Raw genomic sequence first — 21749 nt, 5'->3', positions numbered from 1 at the left:
AATTAAAAGCAACCCTTGAAACTTGCCAACGAATGGCTTGAATATCCGTATCGTATGTCAAGACATCTGTATAACGTAAAAAGGTGAAAAAGAGCTAAATGAATAGAAGGATGAAATCGATCCAAAAATCATTGAGAGCGATGACGCTGAACAGAGGAACGCGGGGCGAAACTCTCTTCAGAAAGAGCAACTAGGAGAAATGAAACAAAATATGATGGATAAATCTACTTATCGTTCTGTAACTAAAAACAACATCAAGAACACTGTTTGGAATTTCGGTACCTAGATATATGAATAGTATGTTCAACAGAAATAAGAAATTCAATTTTCATCTTTCAATGAGAAAATATTTATAGCATTTTGGTGTACATTAAAACAAGAATTATACCGAAGGTTTTGTAAGGAAGAACGTTTTCTAAGTAGAAATAGAAAGTAACAATTTAGGCACATCAAAACGCAGTTCATATCATGAGAGAAAGGAAAATAAAATGAAACCAACATTGTTGTATGAACACAAGCATATGAAACCAAAATAAGTAAAACTGGGTAAGCCCTTGCAATTTAAATGTCGTTATTTTCATTGATATTTGAAAAAACTGCTTTTTAGAAATGAAATTAATTCGAGTAGATATATTTTTTAGAATTAAAACTTTGTTATTTCAGTTAAATGAAATCATTTTGAGGCTGATAAAAGCTAAAAATATATTTGTTTGAAATAAATTTCAGTTCGTAAACGTATTTAAAGTTATTTAGTATGCAAAGCGTTTAAAAAAGATGGTACACTTTAGAAAAAAATAAAGGAACAACTATAAAATTCGATTTATATTAATTCTATTAAGTAAAATTTGGTGAAAGGTGGATAGTTGGTAGCTAAAGGTGGATTTTATGACTTCGCCCAACAGGATTCATCTTCGATGGTGTCTGCCGAAAACATCGCGGCAAAAACACCGCGGACGAAAACGTCGTAGAGAAAACATTTACCACAACAATTTTCACCTTGCGTTGTTTTCTCCGCGACGTTTTCGGCTGTAATCATCTCCGATGCACAACAATAATCAAATTTCTGTACTTGTTCTTCCGTCACATGTTGCAAAGAGGTGCTTCAGATTCTGATTTCAAGGCTTGTACCTATAGTTGGGTAAATGTTTTTGCGTGTGAAAGATGGATCTTGTCGCCGAAAAGGCACTTTAATGAAAAATGGAGTTCGACTGAGAGAATGGAAGCAGGACTGACACTGACAAAAGTCTGTAAAGACTTCAAAGTAGCCAAAAGCATCAAGAATTTAGAAATAATTCAAAGACTAACAAATGCATCAAGAACCTAAAAATGATTTCAAGGCACTGGTGATGTATGCAGACAACCAGACTGAGGTCAGAAACGTGACACAGCGGTTTTTCAGGACTATTATTTAGGAATAATTGAAAAAAGAAATAGACTATTAAAGTCAGCCCAAATTTCAAGGTAGATCGCTGCAGCTGCAGAAACTCGACTATCCAGATGCGTCGTGAGTGACGGAGTGCATAAAAAAGGCTATGTGCAAAGAAACTCACGATTTGTGTTGCACTAACTTAGGATGCTAAATGCGTCTGATTCCAATGCTGCAGAGATCAAGGTGATTGGAGTATCATAGACTAGAGTTAAATTCTCTTTAGTGATGAATATCGTTTTTATTTACAGAGTGATTTACACGGAGAAGAGTTTACATCCTGTTTGCCAAAGTTAACTTCTCTCCGCTTCATGCTACCAGACTGATCACATGGTGTATCAAGAGGCACGGCTTCTCTGCCACGTACTACTATGCAAGTAATCTCTCTTCAAAGACTCCTGCTTATGGAGAAAGGGATCACTTTGAACATCATCTTTTTTCCTGTCTATTAACAGAGTCACTTCTTCTAAAGAAGCCAAATTCAGAAAGAGATATAATTCCATTCCTAAGATATGAACCCAGAATAAGCACTTAATGAATAAAATTGCGAACATTATTGAATTTCTAACTGATCTAACTAAAGAGCTATGCAGCGCAAATAGGCCACTAAAACTATGTTTTAATAACAGCAAAAGAAACAATTAATTACAAATAAAATATTTGCGTGTATAAATTTACAAGAAAGCATTAAGCGGCTCTAACAACATGAAGTAGGACATAGGTACTCGTAAGTAGTACAAGGAGCTAAGCTTATGTATCTCTAAGCAACTAATGGGCAGGTGTGATGAAGATGGAATCACTTCATACGCAGTTAAATGGCATGCCCAACCAAACCAGACAAGCTAACATATTACCTAAGCAACAGCATAATGTATTTCTGTTGTAGCCATCGCGTGTATACAATGTTTAATTTATAATATAGGCAGCTGCGTAAATGGCACACCAGCCTAAGTACCAACATAAGAAAGGACAACTGATTACACTGCAAGCGGTCACAAAGCTTGCGATGTCGGTTAGAGGAAACAACAGTAGCACCTCAGCAACAGAACGGTACCGTAGACCCCAGGAAAGCGATATTAATCTGGATAGATAGTGTAAGGGGCCTTTACATACTTACTCACGGTAAAATAATAGGTGAACCTTGCATTTAGACTTAACCTCTACATAGCAAAACACACATTCATGAAACATACTTTAAAACATCCATGAAAAACATTGTAGAGACATTAGGATTTTTTGAAAGCAGGCAAGATGAAAAATTAGCAACCGCCTTCACCGGACCACGGACCTCAGGAATACCGGCCCAGCGTGCAGAACCACTACACCACGAAGGTGCACTAGGAAGGTGGGAGAAATAAATACCTTATAACATTCTCGCTAAAGTGGTGGAATCTCAGTATGGGCGGGTATTATTCTGAATGGCCGCATTGATCTGCATATTTATACCAGTTAACAACGGCTTCGAAAATATATACAGGTCAGATTTAGGGATAAAATCCATAATGTCCTTGTAATGGATTTTAATGCTCGTCTTCATCACGCTGTTCTTGAGCGAGAAGGAATCTAGTTCATGGAGTGAGTGAGTTTTTTGGCGCAAAAACCAATGATGATTATGATGCGCCAAACAAATGGTGGGATGACCTAATTTAGAAATGAAATACTTATGAATAAAAATTATTAAAAAAGCTACATGTACCAAATCCAGAGGATCGAGTCATATAAATAACCTGGTAAAAGCACACATTAAAATACAAAATAAAATCTGCTGAACAGATTACATTAAATAATAAAATCCAGTCTCTTTTAAATAATAAAATAAATTACAATTGACCTCTCTTCCGATTAAACGGTCGAGAGGTAAGTCACAGCCATTAAAACATTTCTGACGAAGATTATTAAAATATGGACACTCAATTAAAATATGACGGACAGATAGACAAACATTACAATTTGAACAAACAGGTTCATTCTCAGCTTTTAAAAGGTAGTTATGTGTCACTCTAGTGTGACTAATTCTGAGGCGAGTCAAAAGAACTTCCTCCTTACTATTTCTAGTTAATTCCCAATGCTCAATTCTAGCCTTTACATGTCTTAACTTGTTCCAGCTCATGGAAGGGCTCGCGTATTCTCCGGATATAAATCTGATGCAACATGTATGGGATTTGCATCAGCGAAGCCGCCACCTAGAACTCTCCAGAAGCTTCAAGGCGTCATTCATCGGGAATACACTTTGTTATTGCAGGAACTCTTGGACAATTTAATGTTAATGTTGAAAATCACAGTAGAGCTTATATTTCGATGAGGAGTGACAGCTCTAAAATGTTGAATCATCACGGTTTAAAATATTATTACAATTAAGGAAATGGATTTGCAAAACATATGATAAAATTATGCTCACTTAATTAGTGCATGTTAAAGATTGGTGAACTTTCAATTACATGGCAATTGGATTTTGTGACAAGCACATCTATTTGTGGTACATTTAGATTTGCAGTAACATTTTCTAAAACTCGGCGCGATCAACAATTTTAAAAGTGTAAGTATCGGTTGTTTTAAGCGTTTTTAATTTCACTTTAACGAGTGCCTATTAAGCAAAGTGCAGATTATCTAGGTAATCTGGAGATTACCTATGTAATTTAAGAAATGGAACAAATTTCCGCTCTTTAACGGATCATCTTAGCTAATCTGCCGATTAGCAAGACAGTTTTCAGAATAACTGATTTCTCATTTTAGTGGTAACACGTACAGCACTCGTTTAAAGCAATTCACCGACAGTTTAGTGGGAAAACAGTTGAATCGTCGCAATTTATATCGCAATTCATATGCTAGGGCAATTTGTCAACGACATGGTCATTTTGGGTTTTCACCAATGAACAATGTAAATATCGACCAAACCAGTGCCTCTACGAATGTCTTTCGTAGAGGCAAAAGCCCTTGTATATTTTTTTTTCATTAAATTAAAATTAGCGTCCAACGAGATTGAATTATTTCTGTTTCTAAAGCTTATGCTAAATAGTTACCTCTCAGGGAATATAATTTATTAACCTGCTAAGCGATTTGAGTACTGAAAATGGCACGAATTCTAGATTCAGTTTCCATATCTATTTGTACCATGCAAATTAACATTAATGATTTTGGTATTTGTAGTTTTTCACTACCGAATTAGTCTCTACACACGTGTGCACATATTGAAAAGCATAAATGCTATAAATATTGAAATTTTACTAACTATAATATGCTAGTAGTAGATTAGTTTTATGCAAAACCAGAGATGTGTTTGAAGATAGGAAAGCAATTTTTAATATCAGAAACAGCTTAATTTGCATAGGAAACTATCGCAGTTAGGAAACCAATTTCAATAAACATTTCTTGTGTGGTTTCTAAATAAACGGAAGGATTAAATTTTATCTCTTGTGTTTTTTCACACATTTGCGTATAAATTTCCATAGAAACTGGGATAAAATGGAATATTTGCTCCATTTATAAAAGAAATCATTCTTCGGGTGGCATGACAAGAAGCTTCTCCACGGAAAAGGTAAAATAAACAAAAATGCAATTACAGAATTTCTTATTTTTTCCCCTATAATTCTATTTTTTTTTTCATAAACGAAATTAAACATTCACGCTGTAGGTTCTTTTTTATCACCTTTGAAGATTAGGAACGCAGCAGAAAAAAAAATGAATGCTGACATAAAGTAATGAGCACTTTTAGTTGAAGAGACATTTTCGAACAAAGATGTGTAGGAAACACAAATGAAGGTTTAATTGATCGTAATTTTAATATTTATACCGAAGTAAAAAGAGTACATTAATTCCCATTCTAAACGCAGAAAATGGATATAATTATATCCTTCCATATATTCAATTCCAAGTTTATTCTCATACTTCCGTAAGACACTTATATCCTAAAGATTTCAATTCTTTTTCGTTTAGGAAATAGAAAAGTATAGTTACGAAAATACGTTAAAAAGTATTTAAAAATAAACGATTGTATAATTTTGTTTTGTATTTTAATGTGTGCTTTTACCAGGTTATTTATATGACTCGATCCTCTGGATTTGGTACATGTAGCTTTTTTAATAATTTTTATTCATAAGTATTTCATTTCTAAATTAGGTCATCCCACCATTTGTTTGGCGCATCATAATCATCATTGGTTTTTGCGCCAAAAAACTCACTCACTCCATGAACTGGATTCCTTCTCGCTCAAGAACAGCGTGATGAAGACGAGCATTAAAATCCATTACAAGGACATTATGGATTTTATCCCTAAATCTGACCTGTATATATTTTCGAAGCCGTTGTTAACTGGTATAAATATGCAGATCAATGCGGCCATTCAGAATAATACCCGCCCATACTGAGATTCCACCACTTTAGCGAGAATGTTATAAGGTATTTCTCCCACCTTCCTAGTGTACCTTCGTGGTGTAGTGGTTCTGCACGCTGGGCCGGTATTCCAGAGGTCCGTGGTCCGGTGAAGGCGGTTGCTAATTTTTCCTCTTGCCTGCTTTCAATTGAAAGACATTGGAAACTTACTTTACTCATTACGATAATGTTCAAAATTTATATAATCATCAGTTGGATATATAATAAACCAAATGCATTTCAAATATCAATTTGACACATGATAAAATAATAAATTAAAAATTAAAAAAAAATCTGAAAGGTTTCAAAATTTAAATTACGTCCAAAGGGCCGCTTTTTTAACGTTTTGTGTGTTATATTTATTTATTGAATATCATGTTCTTTGAACTTAAAATTCAGCTCAATAGCAATGTCGCAAAATAATTTTAAAATGAGCATATCTTTAGAATTTTTGATATGCAGTTCTGCGCCCGCTGGAGATAAAAAGTTTTTTTCCCTGCCGTAGAATGTTGCCATTGCTCTCTTTGAAATTCTTGAGTTTGTTACTCAAAAATTCGTTAAAGTTTTACAAAATAGGAAATCGATAATAAAACAAATCCAAATTTCAAATTTTTCTTCCACATGCCCATATTCGCAGTAGGATTGCGTCATTCAAAATTCGATGGCTCTATGTACCGTTGTTTTAGCACAAAGCGAGAAATGTACATACATTTGTGCAGATTTTTCATTATTTAATATCTTCAAATATAATGCAGGACTCTAACAATTGGTGGAAACAGCTTGAAAAGTAAAAAGGACATTTATTATGACTCTACGCATAATCGCAAAACGAAAACTATAATCCTTCGGGGACAAAGCCTCTTTAGACTAATAATAATTAAGAAATATGTCTATTTCGTTTTAATTTTTCTGTTTGTTAAAAAATAAAGACTGATTAATAAAGGTAATTAATAATAGGTAGATTAAAGATTTTTGCTTTGTCAATCGGCAGAATTTTGAGAACTAGCTAAGAAGGTAAATTAAAGACTTTACCTCGCAAAGTGCGAAACTTGATAACTGATGTGAATGATAGATGTATGCATGCTGTAGAAATGATTCAAAATTTTGAAAAGATATAAAGATTCTAGAATCAAACTTTATTTTAAATTGTAATATTAAAGTGAAGAATTTTTTAAAAAGTTAGTTAAGTTGTAGAGATTATAAGGATATTTGAAGCGCGAAAAGTGAACCCAGTAATAAGATACGTACCAGTTTTTACACTAGAATCTAAAACTGTGAAATTTGATACCTCATTCTCTGGTTTGTGACTGAAAATTCTAGGACGTGTAGAAACACCTTGAAGTTTTGGCCGAGTGCTCACTGATTAAGACAAAAAAAATCTGATAATGCAATTTCTTCTTTTACCTTCCTGACGACTTGCAGGCAGAATCCAGGATCAGTATAAATTAAATATAATACCATTATCGAAAATGCAGCGTTGAACTGGTTTTAATCCTTTAAAAGCCAAACCCCTTGAGATGACCTTTCATTCAAACGACCACAACCGCCAGAATCGGCCAAGATTGCGATGTTGTTTCCTTCCCTCCTCGTAAGTTATGTAGTAGCAGGTGCAGTTTCCTCAAATGCATTGTATCGTTTATTGCATGCAAATGCATTGTATCGTTACTGCAGACAGCTTATCCTAAAAGGCTAATGGAAGCTTCCTTTTTAGGAAGTAGAAAGGATGTCATTTGAAATCTTCACACCTCTTTGTGAGTTAATCGACTGGGATGGGAAGAAATGGACGGGACGGAACGGGTAATGGACGGGGATGGGCGTTTTTGTATTTTAAGCATACAGGTTAACGAAGACTTTGGTTTTCTAAAAGTTAATACTACTAACTAGACATGAAATACTGAGTTGCCCATTTTCAATTTTTTTTGAATCACTATTGGTGTTCTATCTACTATTAATCAAACAGAAACCTGTGCCTATCTCACCTTTAGATCAGAACATACAGTACACCTGGAGTATCGGTGTTGTTGGTGCTCTGCAATTGACTTCTGTATTTGCATTATTTCAAGTTGAACAATTAAATATTTTGAAGTCACTACAGTAAAATATTCAAAGCGATAATTTTTAAAATGTGGCAGAAAAATATTCAGACAAAAATATTTTAAGAATAGTGGAATGATAATGCTGAAAATCGTTATACCATGTTTTTCGTTATACCATCGTTATACCATTTATTTCACTATAAAAAATAACTATATTACTTATAACAAAACAATACCTGTTCGAAGTGCTACAAGAAACAAACTGGATATTTTCTTAAGATAAAGAACTTATAGCTACATCAATTTAGACGCTATTCTTCCAGAAACAATTGATTTGATATATTATCAGCCCAGTTTCTAATAAAACTTTCAAAGAAACTTTTTTTAATGTTACTTAAAAACAATTTTCATATTTTCTTACAAGAAAATATTACTCATACGTTAAACTAAAATACTGTCATATATGGATAGTTCTCAGTCATTGGAGACCATGCTTAAGATTATGTATAAGCAATTATTTTGTCAATAAAGCGACTGAGAAATCATTTTACTTGAATGTTCTTGAACAATGATCCTAAATATAGATTTCTTATAGTAAAATTCTTTAAAATAAAATGCAGAACTGGAAATTCTTTTCAACATTAATTAATTAATGTTGAAATTAAAATTAAAAGGTTTTTTTTTAAATTAAAAGTTTTTTTTTTTTTTTAAATTCGAATCTAACATTTTATATGTTAATTTAAGAGAAAAAAATTAACACGAAAAACATTTATTACATTTATATCGTTGAACATTGCATTATTTTATGCCCAAAGCTTCCAAAAATGTGCATAAAAATATTTGAATTCCCTACTTGGATATTTAATAATGAGTGCCGTTATAGTCAAGGCAAAACCTGTAATATCCCACCTATCAACTTTTGTTTTATGTCTGCATTAACTTCTAAAACATTTGAGTTTAATTAGTTAATGTGCGGCGATAACTGATTTAAGACAGTAAAATTACATTTTAAATACCTTTAGTACGTAAAACATTTTATGAAATTAAACTATGCGTTCATAAAATTCGTTATCTTATTTTGCAAGATTTTGTACTTAGAAATGAAGTACTGGAATCAATAATTAATGAAACAAATTGCGATGCCAATTATTTTCGAGGAATGTACATACTTGAAAATATCCGGCAAGGATCTGGCCAAATGTGGCTACTGTGCCAGAGACCCAAACTCAAGCATCGAAAATCCAGGGAACATAGTCGAGGGCAGAAAACACAATTGTCGCTGAGTTCTTCATTCCTCCTTTCATTTATCAAAGTGTCACAGATTACAGAGCTCGACCCTACTACAGGGAGAACAAGGATCAAAGACTTTCAATTACGAGGCATTCAGTATGAATGACCGTACTTTCATTTCAAGAATGATATAAGACAGCAACAATTGTGAGACTTTCCTCGAGTGACTCAGTAGGAAGAAGAATCGGAAATAAAACTCACCTTGCCTAAAATAAGCAAAATACAGCAGGTTTATCTTTTGAAAATTTTATCACAAATTATTTTTGAAAACACTTTATCACAGATTATTTTTCTTATCAATAAGAAAGATGCTATGATTAGTACGATTTTAAGAAATTAAAAACATAACACATAAGATAAACAAAATCTGAAAGCTTTCAGATTCTATATTACGCTCAACATTTTGTGCATTACCCAAAGGTGTTTCTTTAACTTTATTTATTAAATATCATATTCTTCGCACTTAAACCACATAAAATTCAATTCAACAGCAAAAAATTTAAAGCAGCATATCTTTAGAATTTCCGATGCACAGTCTCGCGCGCTGGAGATAAAAATGTACAGTGTTGCCATTGATGGCTTTGAAATCATTTAGTTTATTAATCAAAAATTCGTTAAAGGTTTACAAAACTTTAAATAGTTAATAAAACAAATTCGAAAGTTAAAATACGGGCTTCCAAATGTCCTTGTTGGGTTGGAGGACTGCATTAAGTTTGATGACTCTAGGTGCTATTGCTTTTTTCACAATGCTAGAAACATTCATGCATTCACACAGATTCTTCAATATTTAATTTCTTTAAATGTAATATATGGCAATAATATTTGGTGGCAACAGCTTGAAACGTTAATCAACGCAGAAAGTGAAACAGCGCAAAATGCCGTTTTGAGACTAAAAACCCTCTGGGTCTAACGCCCGTTTGGGCTAAAAATAGCAGGTGTAAGTTTCGAAAATTTTATTACAAATTATTTTTGAAAACACTTCATTATAGATTATTTTTATTACCGAAAAAATAAAGATTCAATGATTAATACAATTTTAGGCAATTTAAAGCACAGACTATAATATTATAAACGCATAACAGTGGTTAAATTATTCATCATTACCACCATAACATGAAAATACGTAGCGTGATATAACGACCCGTTAATTGATTTATAACGATATGCTGTTAAATGACAGGGTCATCAAAAGGAATCAGTTAAATGCGGTTTCAAAACTTTGCTTTCGTTAAGCATTCTATAGTCTACAACAAAGAGAATGTCGTTATAAGGTATATCCTTTGTCAGAAAAAAGTTTCAGGACAATTTTTTTTTAATTCTCAGTTTGCAGTACTAAAAAGGAATAAATGTTATTTTCATGTTACGTGGTATATATATATTTTTACTCGATATGATCTTGGCCATGTTTCCACGCAAACTTATTTGGTAGTATGGCTGTGCTTAGCAACACACTGCACGGATTGTTGTCGCACTCGTCAAGGTGACACAATGGATGCTGATTGTGAGAAAAGAGTGAGCATTAAATTCTGCGTTAAGCTCGAGAAAACCCCTAGTGAAACATGGAATACGATTAAGCAAGTATATGCATATCTTCTTATTACTTTATTACTTACTTTCAAGAAGTCGTGTTTGCAAGTGATACAAAAGGTTTCGTGAAGGCAGAGATTCAGTGCAAGACGATTCCAGAGCTGGTCACCCATTTGTAGCACATACCGTTGCAAACGTGGAGCGTGTAAGACAGTTATTGCAAGAAGACTGTCATGTAACTGTGCATATGATATTAGAAGAAATGAATTTGAATCGTAATGTATGTCATAAGAATTTACTCTAAGATTTAGAGAAATGGAAACTTAATGCAAGAATCGTCCCTCATTCATTAACAGATGAACAAAAGAGGAAAGACGAAAGATTTCTGCTAAACTAGCCAGATGTGATCCCACATTTGTGTCAAAGATTACTGTGATTTTTTTCTTGTTTCCGTGAGTGAAAAGGTGACTGAAAGGAAAGCTTGATCAAGATTATTGCAGACATCCAACGGGCTGTGACAAATGAGCTTGAACACATCGCAGTTGAAAACTCCCCTGCTTGCTTCCGAGACCTCCACAAAAGTTGGCAGTTGTGTATAGATAGCCAAGGGGACTACTTTGATAGCAGTTAGGATCATTACTTGGTAAATGCAATCTTCTATTTGTTACGACCTTTATCCTGGACCTTTTTCTGGCTAAAGATGTATGTCCAGTTCGGACTATCTGTATATGGACCGTTCGGAAAATCTGCATGGCAATTTTGCTAAACGCTTGTTTTACGAAGATGAGGCATATTCATAATATTCTTGTACTAATAAATGGTTGATATTTTCCACTAACAGACGCCTGCTATAAATAGACAACTGAAAGTGGAGGTTCAAAAATTACTCCGCTTTTTATGCGTCTAAAAATAATGGTATTTCTCAAGGATAAAATGAAGCCAGCTCTTTTGAAAATTTTACAGACAGACATCTATAAATTTCTGTTAATTATAAAAACACCCTACTTTTAATTTCTAAGCCAATTTTTAAAATACATAATTTTAACAATTAATTGAAAATTGAAATATAACAAGAAAATTGATTAATATTCCATTTATATGATAATTATGGACCAGTCTACCTATAACTGCTTATTTGTCAACAACCTACGAATACATATAAATTAAATACAAGTTATCGGTAAGTAAGCAAAAATTTAAAAGAGCAGATCACTAAAGTTTTTATTTTTGGTTTCGAGTTAATTATAAGTAAGGAAGGAGAATAGATGTAAATATTTGAAATTACATTCAAATTTATACTTGGTTTAGAAATCTGAACTCATCACCACATAAAATCACGGATTGGATAAAAGTAAAGCATTAGTTTTTACTTTCAAAAATTCGTCATTGTTAGCAACTCACGATAGCTAAAAAGGTTGACAATATTTTAAAAACGACCAAAATTTGCTGAATTACGCTAGAAATTACGAAAAGCCTTCCGTTTGAAAACGGTTTTAAGTTTCTCCCATAGTATAAAGATTAAAATTCTACAGTTAGTTTCACCGTCAAATAAGGATTTAGGAGAAAAATTCAACATTAAACAGAAAATATATACATCGAAATTTTAAAATTATTTTCGTGGAATATGGTATTGCCAGTACAAATAAGTACAGGGTGGTTAGAATTAAAGTGACACTACTGAGACTCCTGTAGAACCTGTTTTGTTTCCATCGGAATTTGATGAAAGTTGATATATACGTTATATGGACTATGGGGAAAAGATTTCTGCAATAAAAGACAGATCAAATTTTGACCACTAGATCGCAATTTTGAAAAATTCCTTTTTCAAATTAGTCAACCTATAAAGAGACTTGCAGTCAGAAACAGAAAATCATTCTACATGCTTTTGTCATCTTTAATCATGCCTTTACAGAAGAAAGATCGAGCTTTACTAGTAAAACTATTTTATCAGAACAGCTGCAATAGCTTATTTGCATTGAGGGAATATCGTCGTTTAAGGGATTGCGAAAAGGGCTAATGTCGAAGAATGGTTTGAAGGATGAAGTTTATGAAATTTGAAGAGACTGGAGACTTGGGTGTGCTGCCAGGAAGAGAGCGGAAACCGGTTGTAAAATGAAATTCTCGAAGTCCCTACTTGCTGTGGTCGAAAGAGCCTTCGGTTCCCGCTATTCTCCAGCAACTACTCGATCATTGTCACGTGAGTTTGCGATTCCTTGGTCTACAGTACGAAACATTCTGCGATCCTTTTAAAATGGTATCCGTATAAGATCCACTTGGTGCAAATGCTGAAACCTTAAGACCACCAAACACGCTCTGAATGTTTTTGCCGATTTTTGGCGAGAATGGATGTTGATGGAGCGTTGCCTTGGAAATTTCTATGGTCAGATGAGGAGCACTTTCTTTAGATGGAGCTGTGAATAATCAAAATTGCCGCATAAGGGGTGCTTCACCTCCTAATGTCCTGCACCAACAACCATGGCATTCTGAATATGTGACTGCATGGAGTGGATTTACTGCTGATTTTACCCTCGGATAGCTTTTCTTTGAAACTCTCACTCCTCAAGGTCCTAAAACGTGTTCTGTCACAAGTGCATGGTACAGTGAACTCCTTCGACAGCAAGTCATTCCTGCTTTACAGGAACGGTAATGTTTGCATACCACTGTCTTCATGCAAGATGGAGCACCACATTGGGCAACAAGTCAAAGAACTTCTTCGCGCTAACTTTGGAGAGAATCCTATAATTCCAGAGCTTTTCTGGATGCCTAGCCTTCTCGTTCACCCGATTTAAATCCCTGTGGTTTCTGGTTGTGGGAATCTTAAAAGACCATGTTTGTGGCGGAGGACTTAGAACTTTACCTGAGTTGAAAGCTAGCATTACACACCATCTTACGTAAATCCCTTGAGAGTTACTTCGCGCTATCATTGAACACGCTATAATGCGCTTTCAACACCTAATTGATGTCCATGGAGCGAACTTTGAGCACATTCTGTAATTGAATAAATTTAATGATTCTGACAGATTTTTTGGCCCTTCTTTAGGCGCCACAATTCACCCTGGTTGTCCAATTTTAACTATTTTTAATCGAAGAAATCGTTTCCCCATGATCCTAATAACATATATACCAAATTTCATCAAAATTCAATAAGTAGAACACGTTCGATAGGGATCTGACTATGGTCATTTTAATTATAACCACCCTGTATATGAGAAATGTTTGAAAAAACTCGAATTGGTAGAACAGGGTCAACAATTAATTTCAAATATAACGCAAACAAATCATCCAAGATACCAACACACACAGAAATAAAACTTGCATAAAATATATTTTTAGCTAAACTGGGAACTAATAATCGCAGAATACCTATCGTTATGCAAGATTAATTTTGGTTTGCCTAGCGATGCTTCAAGAGGTAACTTCGCAACACGTTTCCTGAACTGAGAGCAAACAATCTGATATGGGTACTACAAGCCTTCCTTGTATGGCCTATTAAATTACATACGCTTTTTCCTGCATTTCATTCAAACTTATTTTTATTATCCCCAGTTTCATTAGCGATATATTTCTCATTCAATTAATTCAGTTCTCACTTCGTGGCAAAGCAAAAATACATGAAAGTCAAAACATCTCCATCAAAAATTGTAAAATACAGAAAAACATAAAACACTAAGTACAGTTAAAAGAGTTAAAAAAACAATTTTTACAAATAAAATTAGAGTTTCTACGCAAATACAAGCAATTAAAAATGTGGGCGAAAAAAGCAGATTTTTCGGTGCACAAAACTGAAAATTTACTTTGGTCCCACTCGGCAAAAAAACATTGAAGGCGCAGAAACTGAATTCACTATTCTACTGAGCTTCAGATGTAAACAAATGGCGATTCGTTAAGCTTAAAATAACTTAAACTTAGGTACTTAAAGTTTTAAATTTTTGATAATTCTACAAAATTTGCATGATTAACGAAACATGCAAAAATTACCAACATATAAGAATAAAAAAATTAAGCTCACGGAGTCCATCAGTCCCAAATATATAAAATTTCAACTTTCTACGGCTACTCGTTCTTTAGTTATGCGAGATACATGCATTTGTACGCCAAGAAAGAGGTCTCTTCTGAGTCCACTTTAAATCCATTTTACAATCTTTTTTATCAACGTACAGATGTCACTCAAAAACATTGATCAAATGGTTTCGAGAGCGGTTGAAATGGATATTTTCTTTGAAATATGACGCGATAAATTTTCCGCAATTACAATACTTCTTTTTATAATATTTCCTTAATACTTTACTTCATTCGTATAAGGAAGTCAAAAGAACTAGAAAGAGTTCAGATTTTAACAGTCGTCTAAAAGGGCCTTTTTACTTCCTTGTACGAAGTAAAAAGGAAGTATTGTAATCTAGAAAAAATTCGGGTATCATATTTCAACGAAAATATTCATTTTGACCGCTATCGAATGCAGTTTAATGATGTTTTTGCTTGACATCTGCACGTAGGAACAGAATAAAGGACGCTTTTTAACCAAAAATATAAATAAATAAATAAATAAATAAATAAAAATTAAAAAAAATAAACTAATTTAAAATAAATTATGAAGAGATTTTTTTCGTCACGTCTGTACGTACGTATGTATGTATTATCTCGCATAACTCAAAAATAGGACTATAGGACAACTATGGGACTGCAATAACCATTTTGGTTGCCTCCCATTTTGGTTGCAATCGGCAGCACCAGAACTATATAAATATATTAGGTCTCTCAATTTTTGATTTACTACTTTTTATTTTTGCTTATATATATATATATATCTATATATATATATCCATTTTGTTACTCGGCTCAGCTCAGTTTCTTTTATCTGATACGTTTCTAAATTGTGCATTGTTTGCTTTAAAACTGATTGAATTATGTTGTTCTTGATTTTTATGCCTTTAGTTAACCTACATACAATAATCGTGGAACTATCAACAATTTAAATTTATTATAGTATTTGAATAGAGCATATGATAATTTTTCATATGACATAACTTTTGTGCACTCTGACTTATAAAATGAATGAGATGTAACTCTGCTAAGTGCACCTAGCGCCAAAGTGTCGCTATGGTAAATAAATATAGTGAACTTTAAAGAGTGTATTTATTCTATTGTGGTTTATGCGCTATCGACGAAGTAGATTTAATTCCAAATTCGTGTTAACTGTTTATTCAATACGTTTAAATGAAATGTCGGAAAATTGTGTATAATATAATATAATATTCCGTTCAAGGAAATCATATGGTGTACACATTAGATTTTTTAAAGTTTAATATGATTTAACAGTATAAATTATCAATTGATTTGTCTCAGGAAGAATATCGAAACATTTTATTAGATGAAAGTACATTTAGATTATAGAACGTCATAGCATATCTTATGGATATTTAAACAGTGAAAAAATATATATCGTAATTCTATATAAATATTTAATGTTTTTAATTAGATATGTCGTGTATTAAATGCATTTTATTTAAATCAATCTGGTTAAAAAGAAAATTCTTAACAAAAGCAGCTATTGTTTTTAAATAACCTAGTCTGTTAATCAATAACAAATTAAATTTGAAATATAAATATCTTATACATTAGAGAATGGCAACAGACACGGAAGTAAAGTGAAATAACGCAAAATATTGTTTCGAGACTAATAACCGCTTGGGGTAAAAGATGTATATAATGCAACTCTGTAAAAGTATGTAATATAATTCTTTAAATTTATTTAACTTTTTAATTAGGTACGTCAGGACTTAAATGCACTTCCAATTAACTATAAAAGTAAAAAATACTATTCTTAAGAACTGCATCTTTTACTTTTAAATACCTTAATTTGTTAATCAATACTAAACACAGTAAATTTGAGAGATTAGTTTCTTAATTTTAGTCAAATGATAACAGACTCGAATGAAAAGTGAAACAACGCATTTACAGTGGATCACGCAAAATCGCGTCTACAATACATTGATTTACAGTGTATAGAATGATGATTTCGTTTCCTTTTTCTTTCAGATGCGCGACTGCACAAAAACTAAGGTAAGAAATTAAAAATTTCATTGTAATAAAATTTCTGTTTTTTTGAGTTTATTGATTATTACAATAAAACGTAATAATTCTGCAACTAGAAACAATAAAACCCAAAAGATGCATAATACGTTCAATCGAATACTGTTCAGAAAACTCAATTGCACTAAATTAGTGATTAATAATTAAGATTGTTGAAAATCACACTTTCCTGTATATATTAACATAATATATTTTGGTTGGAGATTAAACAACCTAGCTTTTAAGATATTAGTGCTTTAATTTTTAATCCGTCAGAAACATTTCCTATACGGTATTTTTTTGAATAACTGGCATTTAGTGTTTTAGTAGAACGGCATAATTTTACATGTAAAAGCCTCACTATTAGTAATAACACCCTAGAATAAATTGTTTCACTGGAGGCTTTTGTCTCTGGTGCATCTCTTTGTAGGTTCGGTTAAGCCTGGTGTGGTTTCATTTATCTTCATAACGTTATTTACATTGCATATATATCCCAATGGAAATGTTCTCCCTGCACGTCACTTAACAGCTCTGAATTCTCTGCAAATAAATCAAGCTAGGAGTCCAGAAAATAAACGGACTGCTTTATTTAATTTACTCAGATCCCATTATGAATATTTGCTTAGAGGATAAAAGAAATTTTAAGCTATATATATATATATATTTTGGTTGGATGATATATATATATATACTACCCTACTATATTTATTCATTTTTTATTTCGTTTGCCTAAAATGTTCGTCACCCCATTTTTAAAGGATCCCAAGAATAGCATTCATGTTTTCTCTTATGAATTTTCAATTACATGATCACTACCAATTCTCTGATCTGATGGCGCTATCCGTTTAGGTTTTAGTAATTTTGATGAAAATTAATTTAAGAAAGCGAAAACTGTCCCCTTTTCTGTATATTAACTGTTTAAAGCTTTCATAAAATTGATGAAAGAAGATTTTGATGTGAAGAAATGACGAGTGCAGTTTCTTTCTAAATTCAGGTGTTACTACTGCATAAAATTTCAGAAGTACAGTTGTTTTTGACGCGTTTTGGTGAGTAATTCTAGCTGATAGAATCCGTGTTTAGGAAGGTTATAGAGTCTCGCTTTCTTTCGTAGCATAAACTAGTGAGCTCTAGAAAGACTGCAGAAGAATAATCCTCTTGTCTTAAATTGTAGACAGGCAAAATCAGAAGAAGGGTGTAAACAGCCCTTTTATTATAACACAAAGGAAAAACATTACCCCAACTTGGGTTTACACAAGCCAAAACTTCTGGTTTAAATTAAATAAGTAATGTTTAACTAATTCAAATGTGCTAGGTTAGTCCAAGAGATCACAAGGTAATTTAAACGCGCAGGAAAGGCTTTGGTTTGTAGAAAACCGGCGAGACGAAGCCAAATGGCTAGAAACACTCAACGCCACAGAATCAAAAGGCTGATAGTCTCTGTACAACTTCGCCTGGAATACGCAAAACATGCTCTAAAAATAACTAACAGTTAATAGCGTAACCTTTGCTTAAACAGAATTTCTTTCTGCCTTAATCTGATTAAACACTCGTTATCTCATTTACATTCTGGCATGAAAAATATGGCTGAAAAGAGAGTGACAGGAAAGCACTAAAACATAAAATTAACTATTAATTAAAAGTAAATAGATAAAACCTTACAAGTTAAACCTTCTTAAACACGAGGCAAGAACTTAAGCATTGTATTGTTGAAGACACATTTATTTTGAAAGCTTTTGATTATGTCACATCATCTGCCAAATTCTACGGCATAGATAATAAAGATTAAGAAACTATGAAGCATCGGAAGCTGTTCAAATTCTAAACTATTAATTAGAAGAGTTAAGAAAATCCGAAGAAATTCAGATTTAGAATTAAGAAACCCTGAAACTGATCAAACGCTATTGACTGTTAAATGCTTCTGGGACTGCTGGACGTTTTACTAGCAAATTACAAAATTCGCAACTTTGAAATATACTAATAATAAAGAAGAATAAGAGAAAGAAAATAAGAGAGCAAGCCCATAGATGAAAGATATCCAGGCAGAATGATTTTTATTAACTGTTCGTTTTTCAAGCTAAAATGAGTAACTATACAACTGGTAAGTGGATTTGCAGAAGAAAAAACTGATGTGCGTCGGTACAGTCTCCCTTTCCTCTTGGAAATATAACGGAATACTTTAAAGTCCGTGAGTTGGCCATTATTAAAGTCTAAAGCAGAACTTGAAGGCATTGGAACACAAAGATTTAGACGATAAAAAGAATGTCTTGTAATTTTAGCAAATAACAAATAGTCGATGATGAGTATGTGGCATAAAAAAAGAACATTAAAAAATAATAAAAAAAAAAAAAACATTTTCTTTAAAGACTCAGTTACTCAAAATCGGAGGACGTTTACGGTCATATGTTCTCGCATAAAAATGGCTTAATTGTATGCGCATCATTTGTGTTTAACGGCGAAAATTTAGCAGATGAGGTGAATGTCAATAGTTTCGCATTATTTTTACTTCCTTATACGAATTAAAGACAGTATTGTAATCTCGAAAAATTTCGGGTATCATACTTCTACGAAAATATCCCTTTCAGACGCTCTCAAAAGTATTTAAACGATGTTTTTGCGTGACATCTGTGCATACGGGCAGAAGAAAAGACCGTTTTTGCCAAGAAAGAATTGTATAATTTATATCTAAATGGATTCAGAAGAGATTATTTTTTCTATACATATGTACGTATATGCGTACGTACATATGTATGTATGTATGTATGTATCTCGCATAACTCAAGAACGAGCAGCCGTAGAACATTGAAATTTTGTATATGGGACTGCTGTAACATGTAGTCATGCACCTCCCTTTTTCGTTGCAAACGGCTGAACCAATCGTATATAAATATGTATACGCATATATTCCCATTCTGTTACCTGGCTCGGTGAGCTTAGAATTTTTATTCTTTTATGATGATAAATTGTGCATTTTTTGCTTCAAAAAGTGTTTGAATTGCGCGGTTTAAATAACTTTCAGTTTTGTTCACCGAAACAAAGGTTCACCGAAAAATCTGCCGTCTAGGCCCCGGGCCGAATTGCTTGTTTTTGCGTAGAAACTCAAATTTGAGAAATTTTTTTTTTAAACTGTTTCAATTGCATTTGGTGTACTATGGTTTTCTGTATTTTACAATTTTTAATGAAGATTTTTTAGTTTTTATGTATTTTTCTTTGCCCCGAAGTGAGAAATGAATTTATTGAATGAAATATATATCTGTAATAAAGTTCAATGAAATACGTTTAAATAAAATGCAGCAAAAGTTTGTATGATTTAACAGACCGTTCAAGGAAGTGCGTGGCGTGGTGTCACATCACATTTGTTACAGTCATGTGGTGTCTACATCAAATTTGTTAAAATGGTCGTCAATCATCTCTTTCAAATGTTTGCTTAAACTCGTTTCTTATTAATTAACTAGTGCCTAACTACTTAATTAACTACTTATGTCACTGCTCACATTTAGAAATTACCTCTATGTGTTGGCAGTTCGTTTTCTTTCCGTCACTGTTTTCATGGATACAAACCACAACTAAAAATATAAGAGTTAACGTAAACCTTGACTGCTCACAATCTGTGGGGATAATTACGCAAATACAAGAAAAAAAAATCTACTTGTGACGTGCTGGAACTCTACAGCTTCTTGGCTGGGTAACACGTTCAGCAACTTCAAAGAAATAGAAATAAATAATATGAAGCTAACTGTTGGTAAAACTTAAATCAATATCAAAATTTTCTAAAATCATAGGTTGTAGAGAGATTAGGCTATTTTGAAACAGGAGACATAAAAAATGAGCAATGCCCTCGCTGGGACTCGAACCGGTACCTCTTGAGTACGCGCCGAGTGTGCTACCGTTACACCTCGAACGCATGCTGGAAGGAGGAGAAAATGCATTATAAGGTAAGTTGGACGTGGTCTGTTATGACCATAGGACCAACTTGTTTAATTAGGTGGGTTTGGCTGCGCCCACTATGTTACCTTAGAAGGTAAGTAAAAAAAAAAAAAATCTTAACTGATTTTAGACTAATTTTTTTATTATTAACTACACGGACAGCTTACAGAAGTGCAAATGGTATAAAGGCAAAAAAAGGATTTAGTGTTTGTTTTCTGAACAGATTTGATTTGTGTCTTCCCATTTCAATTTCATCATAATTTTTGTAATCATTCTCTCTCACTGTGTTTGCATTTCTTTTAACGAAAATGCTATGCTTTAAAAACAGCACTTCTGAAAAATCTAATCTTTTAGTTTGAACAGAAGGTAAAAAGTGTCATTTCTTATTCCAAATGCAGCAACTTAAAAAAAAAAAATACAACAAAGCTGTGACATTTAGCTTCAAACGGCTAATTGTTATTGCCAAAAAAATAATTTAAGAAATCCGATATTCACACACATTGAAAAAGAAAAATAGTTAAAAAATAACTGATAGAATATGTTAATGACATGTGACTCCAAATTAAGTCTTTTCAATTTGCTTTGGATGTGTTGTAGTTTTTATTTTTGCTTCTAGCCACATACATAACAAAAACGACGTAATTTTTTTCGCGCTTTTACCCCTCTTTCCTGAACTCATTCATGTAATATATATATAAATAAAAAGATTGAAACTCCCATTCCATTAACTGGGGGAACTGTAATAGCATCTGTGGCGATTACGACTTGATAACATGGAATTCTGGGGGGAAAAGGAAAGGGGAGAAAGGGAAATCACTCACTTTTTTTTTTTTTTTTTTTTTTTTTTTTTTTGCTCTGTCTTTGACCTGATAAAAATTCTCCGTAGGCTGCATCAGGATGTTAAATTATTTTTTAGAAAAATGTGGAATGGCACATTTTTCGTGAAAATTCCATGTATAAAACCTAATAGATGAAATTTGCTTTGTGAATGTAAATAGCAGAATCAATGGCAATAGCTAAAATATCCGAAGTAAGTGACGTATTGAAAATTTTCCGAAAACGGAGAGGAAAACAGGTACCGTATATTTCACCCTATAACGCGCACTTTT

At 32.9% G+C, this 21749-nt stretch overlaps 1 protein-coding gene across 3 annotated transcripts in view; it reads left to right on the top strand.

Moving 5' to 3' along the window:
• Positions 1-21749, top strand: part of LOC118186731 (uncharacterized) — a 127529-nt gene that overhangs the window by 65667 nt on the left and 40113 nt on the right. For 2 of the 3 annotated variants that reach the window (XM_035356864.2, XM_085817943.1), the window contains one exon: positions 16684-16707. The exons of the other annotated variant lie outside the window; for it this stretch is intronic. In XM_035356864.2, coding sequence (XP_035212755.1) covers positions 16684-16707 — 24 coding nt within the window. The remainder of the gene's footprint in view (positions 1-16683; positions 16708-21749) is intronic. 3 annotated transcript variants of the gene reach the window in all.

Source organism: Stegodyphus dumicola, chromosome 6 (genome assembly GCF_044657685.1).
Source record: "Stegodyphus dumicola isolate Sdum_Otavi_A_Nest chromosome 6, ASM4465768v1".
NCBI classification, from domain to species: Eukaryota; Metazoa; Arthropoda; class Arachnida; order Araneae; family Eresidae; genus Stegodyphus; species Stegodyphus dumicola.
The sequence above is the reverse complement of the archived record's forward strand: the minus strand, read 5'-3'. Positions and strand labels throughout refer to the sequence as shown.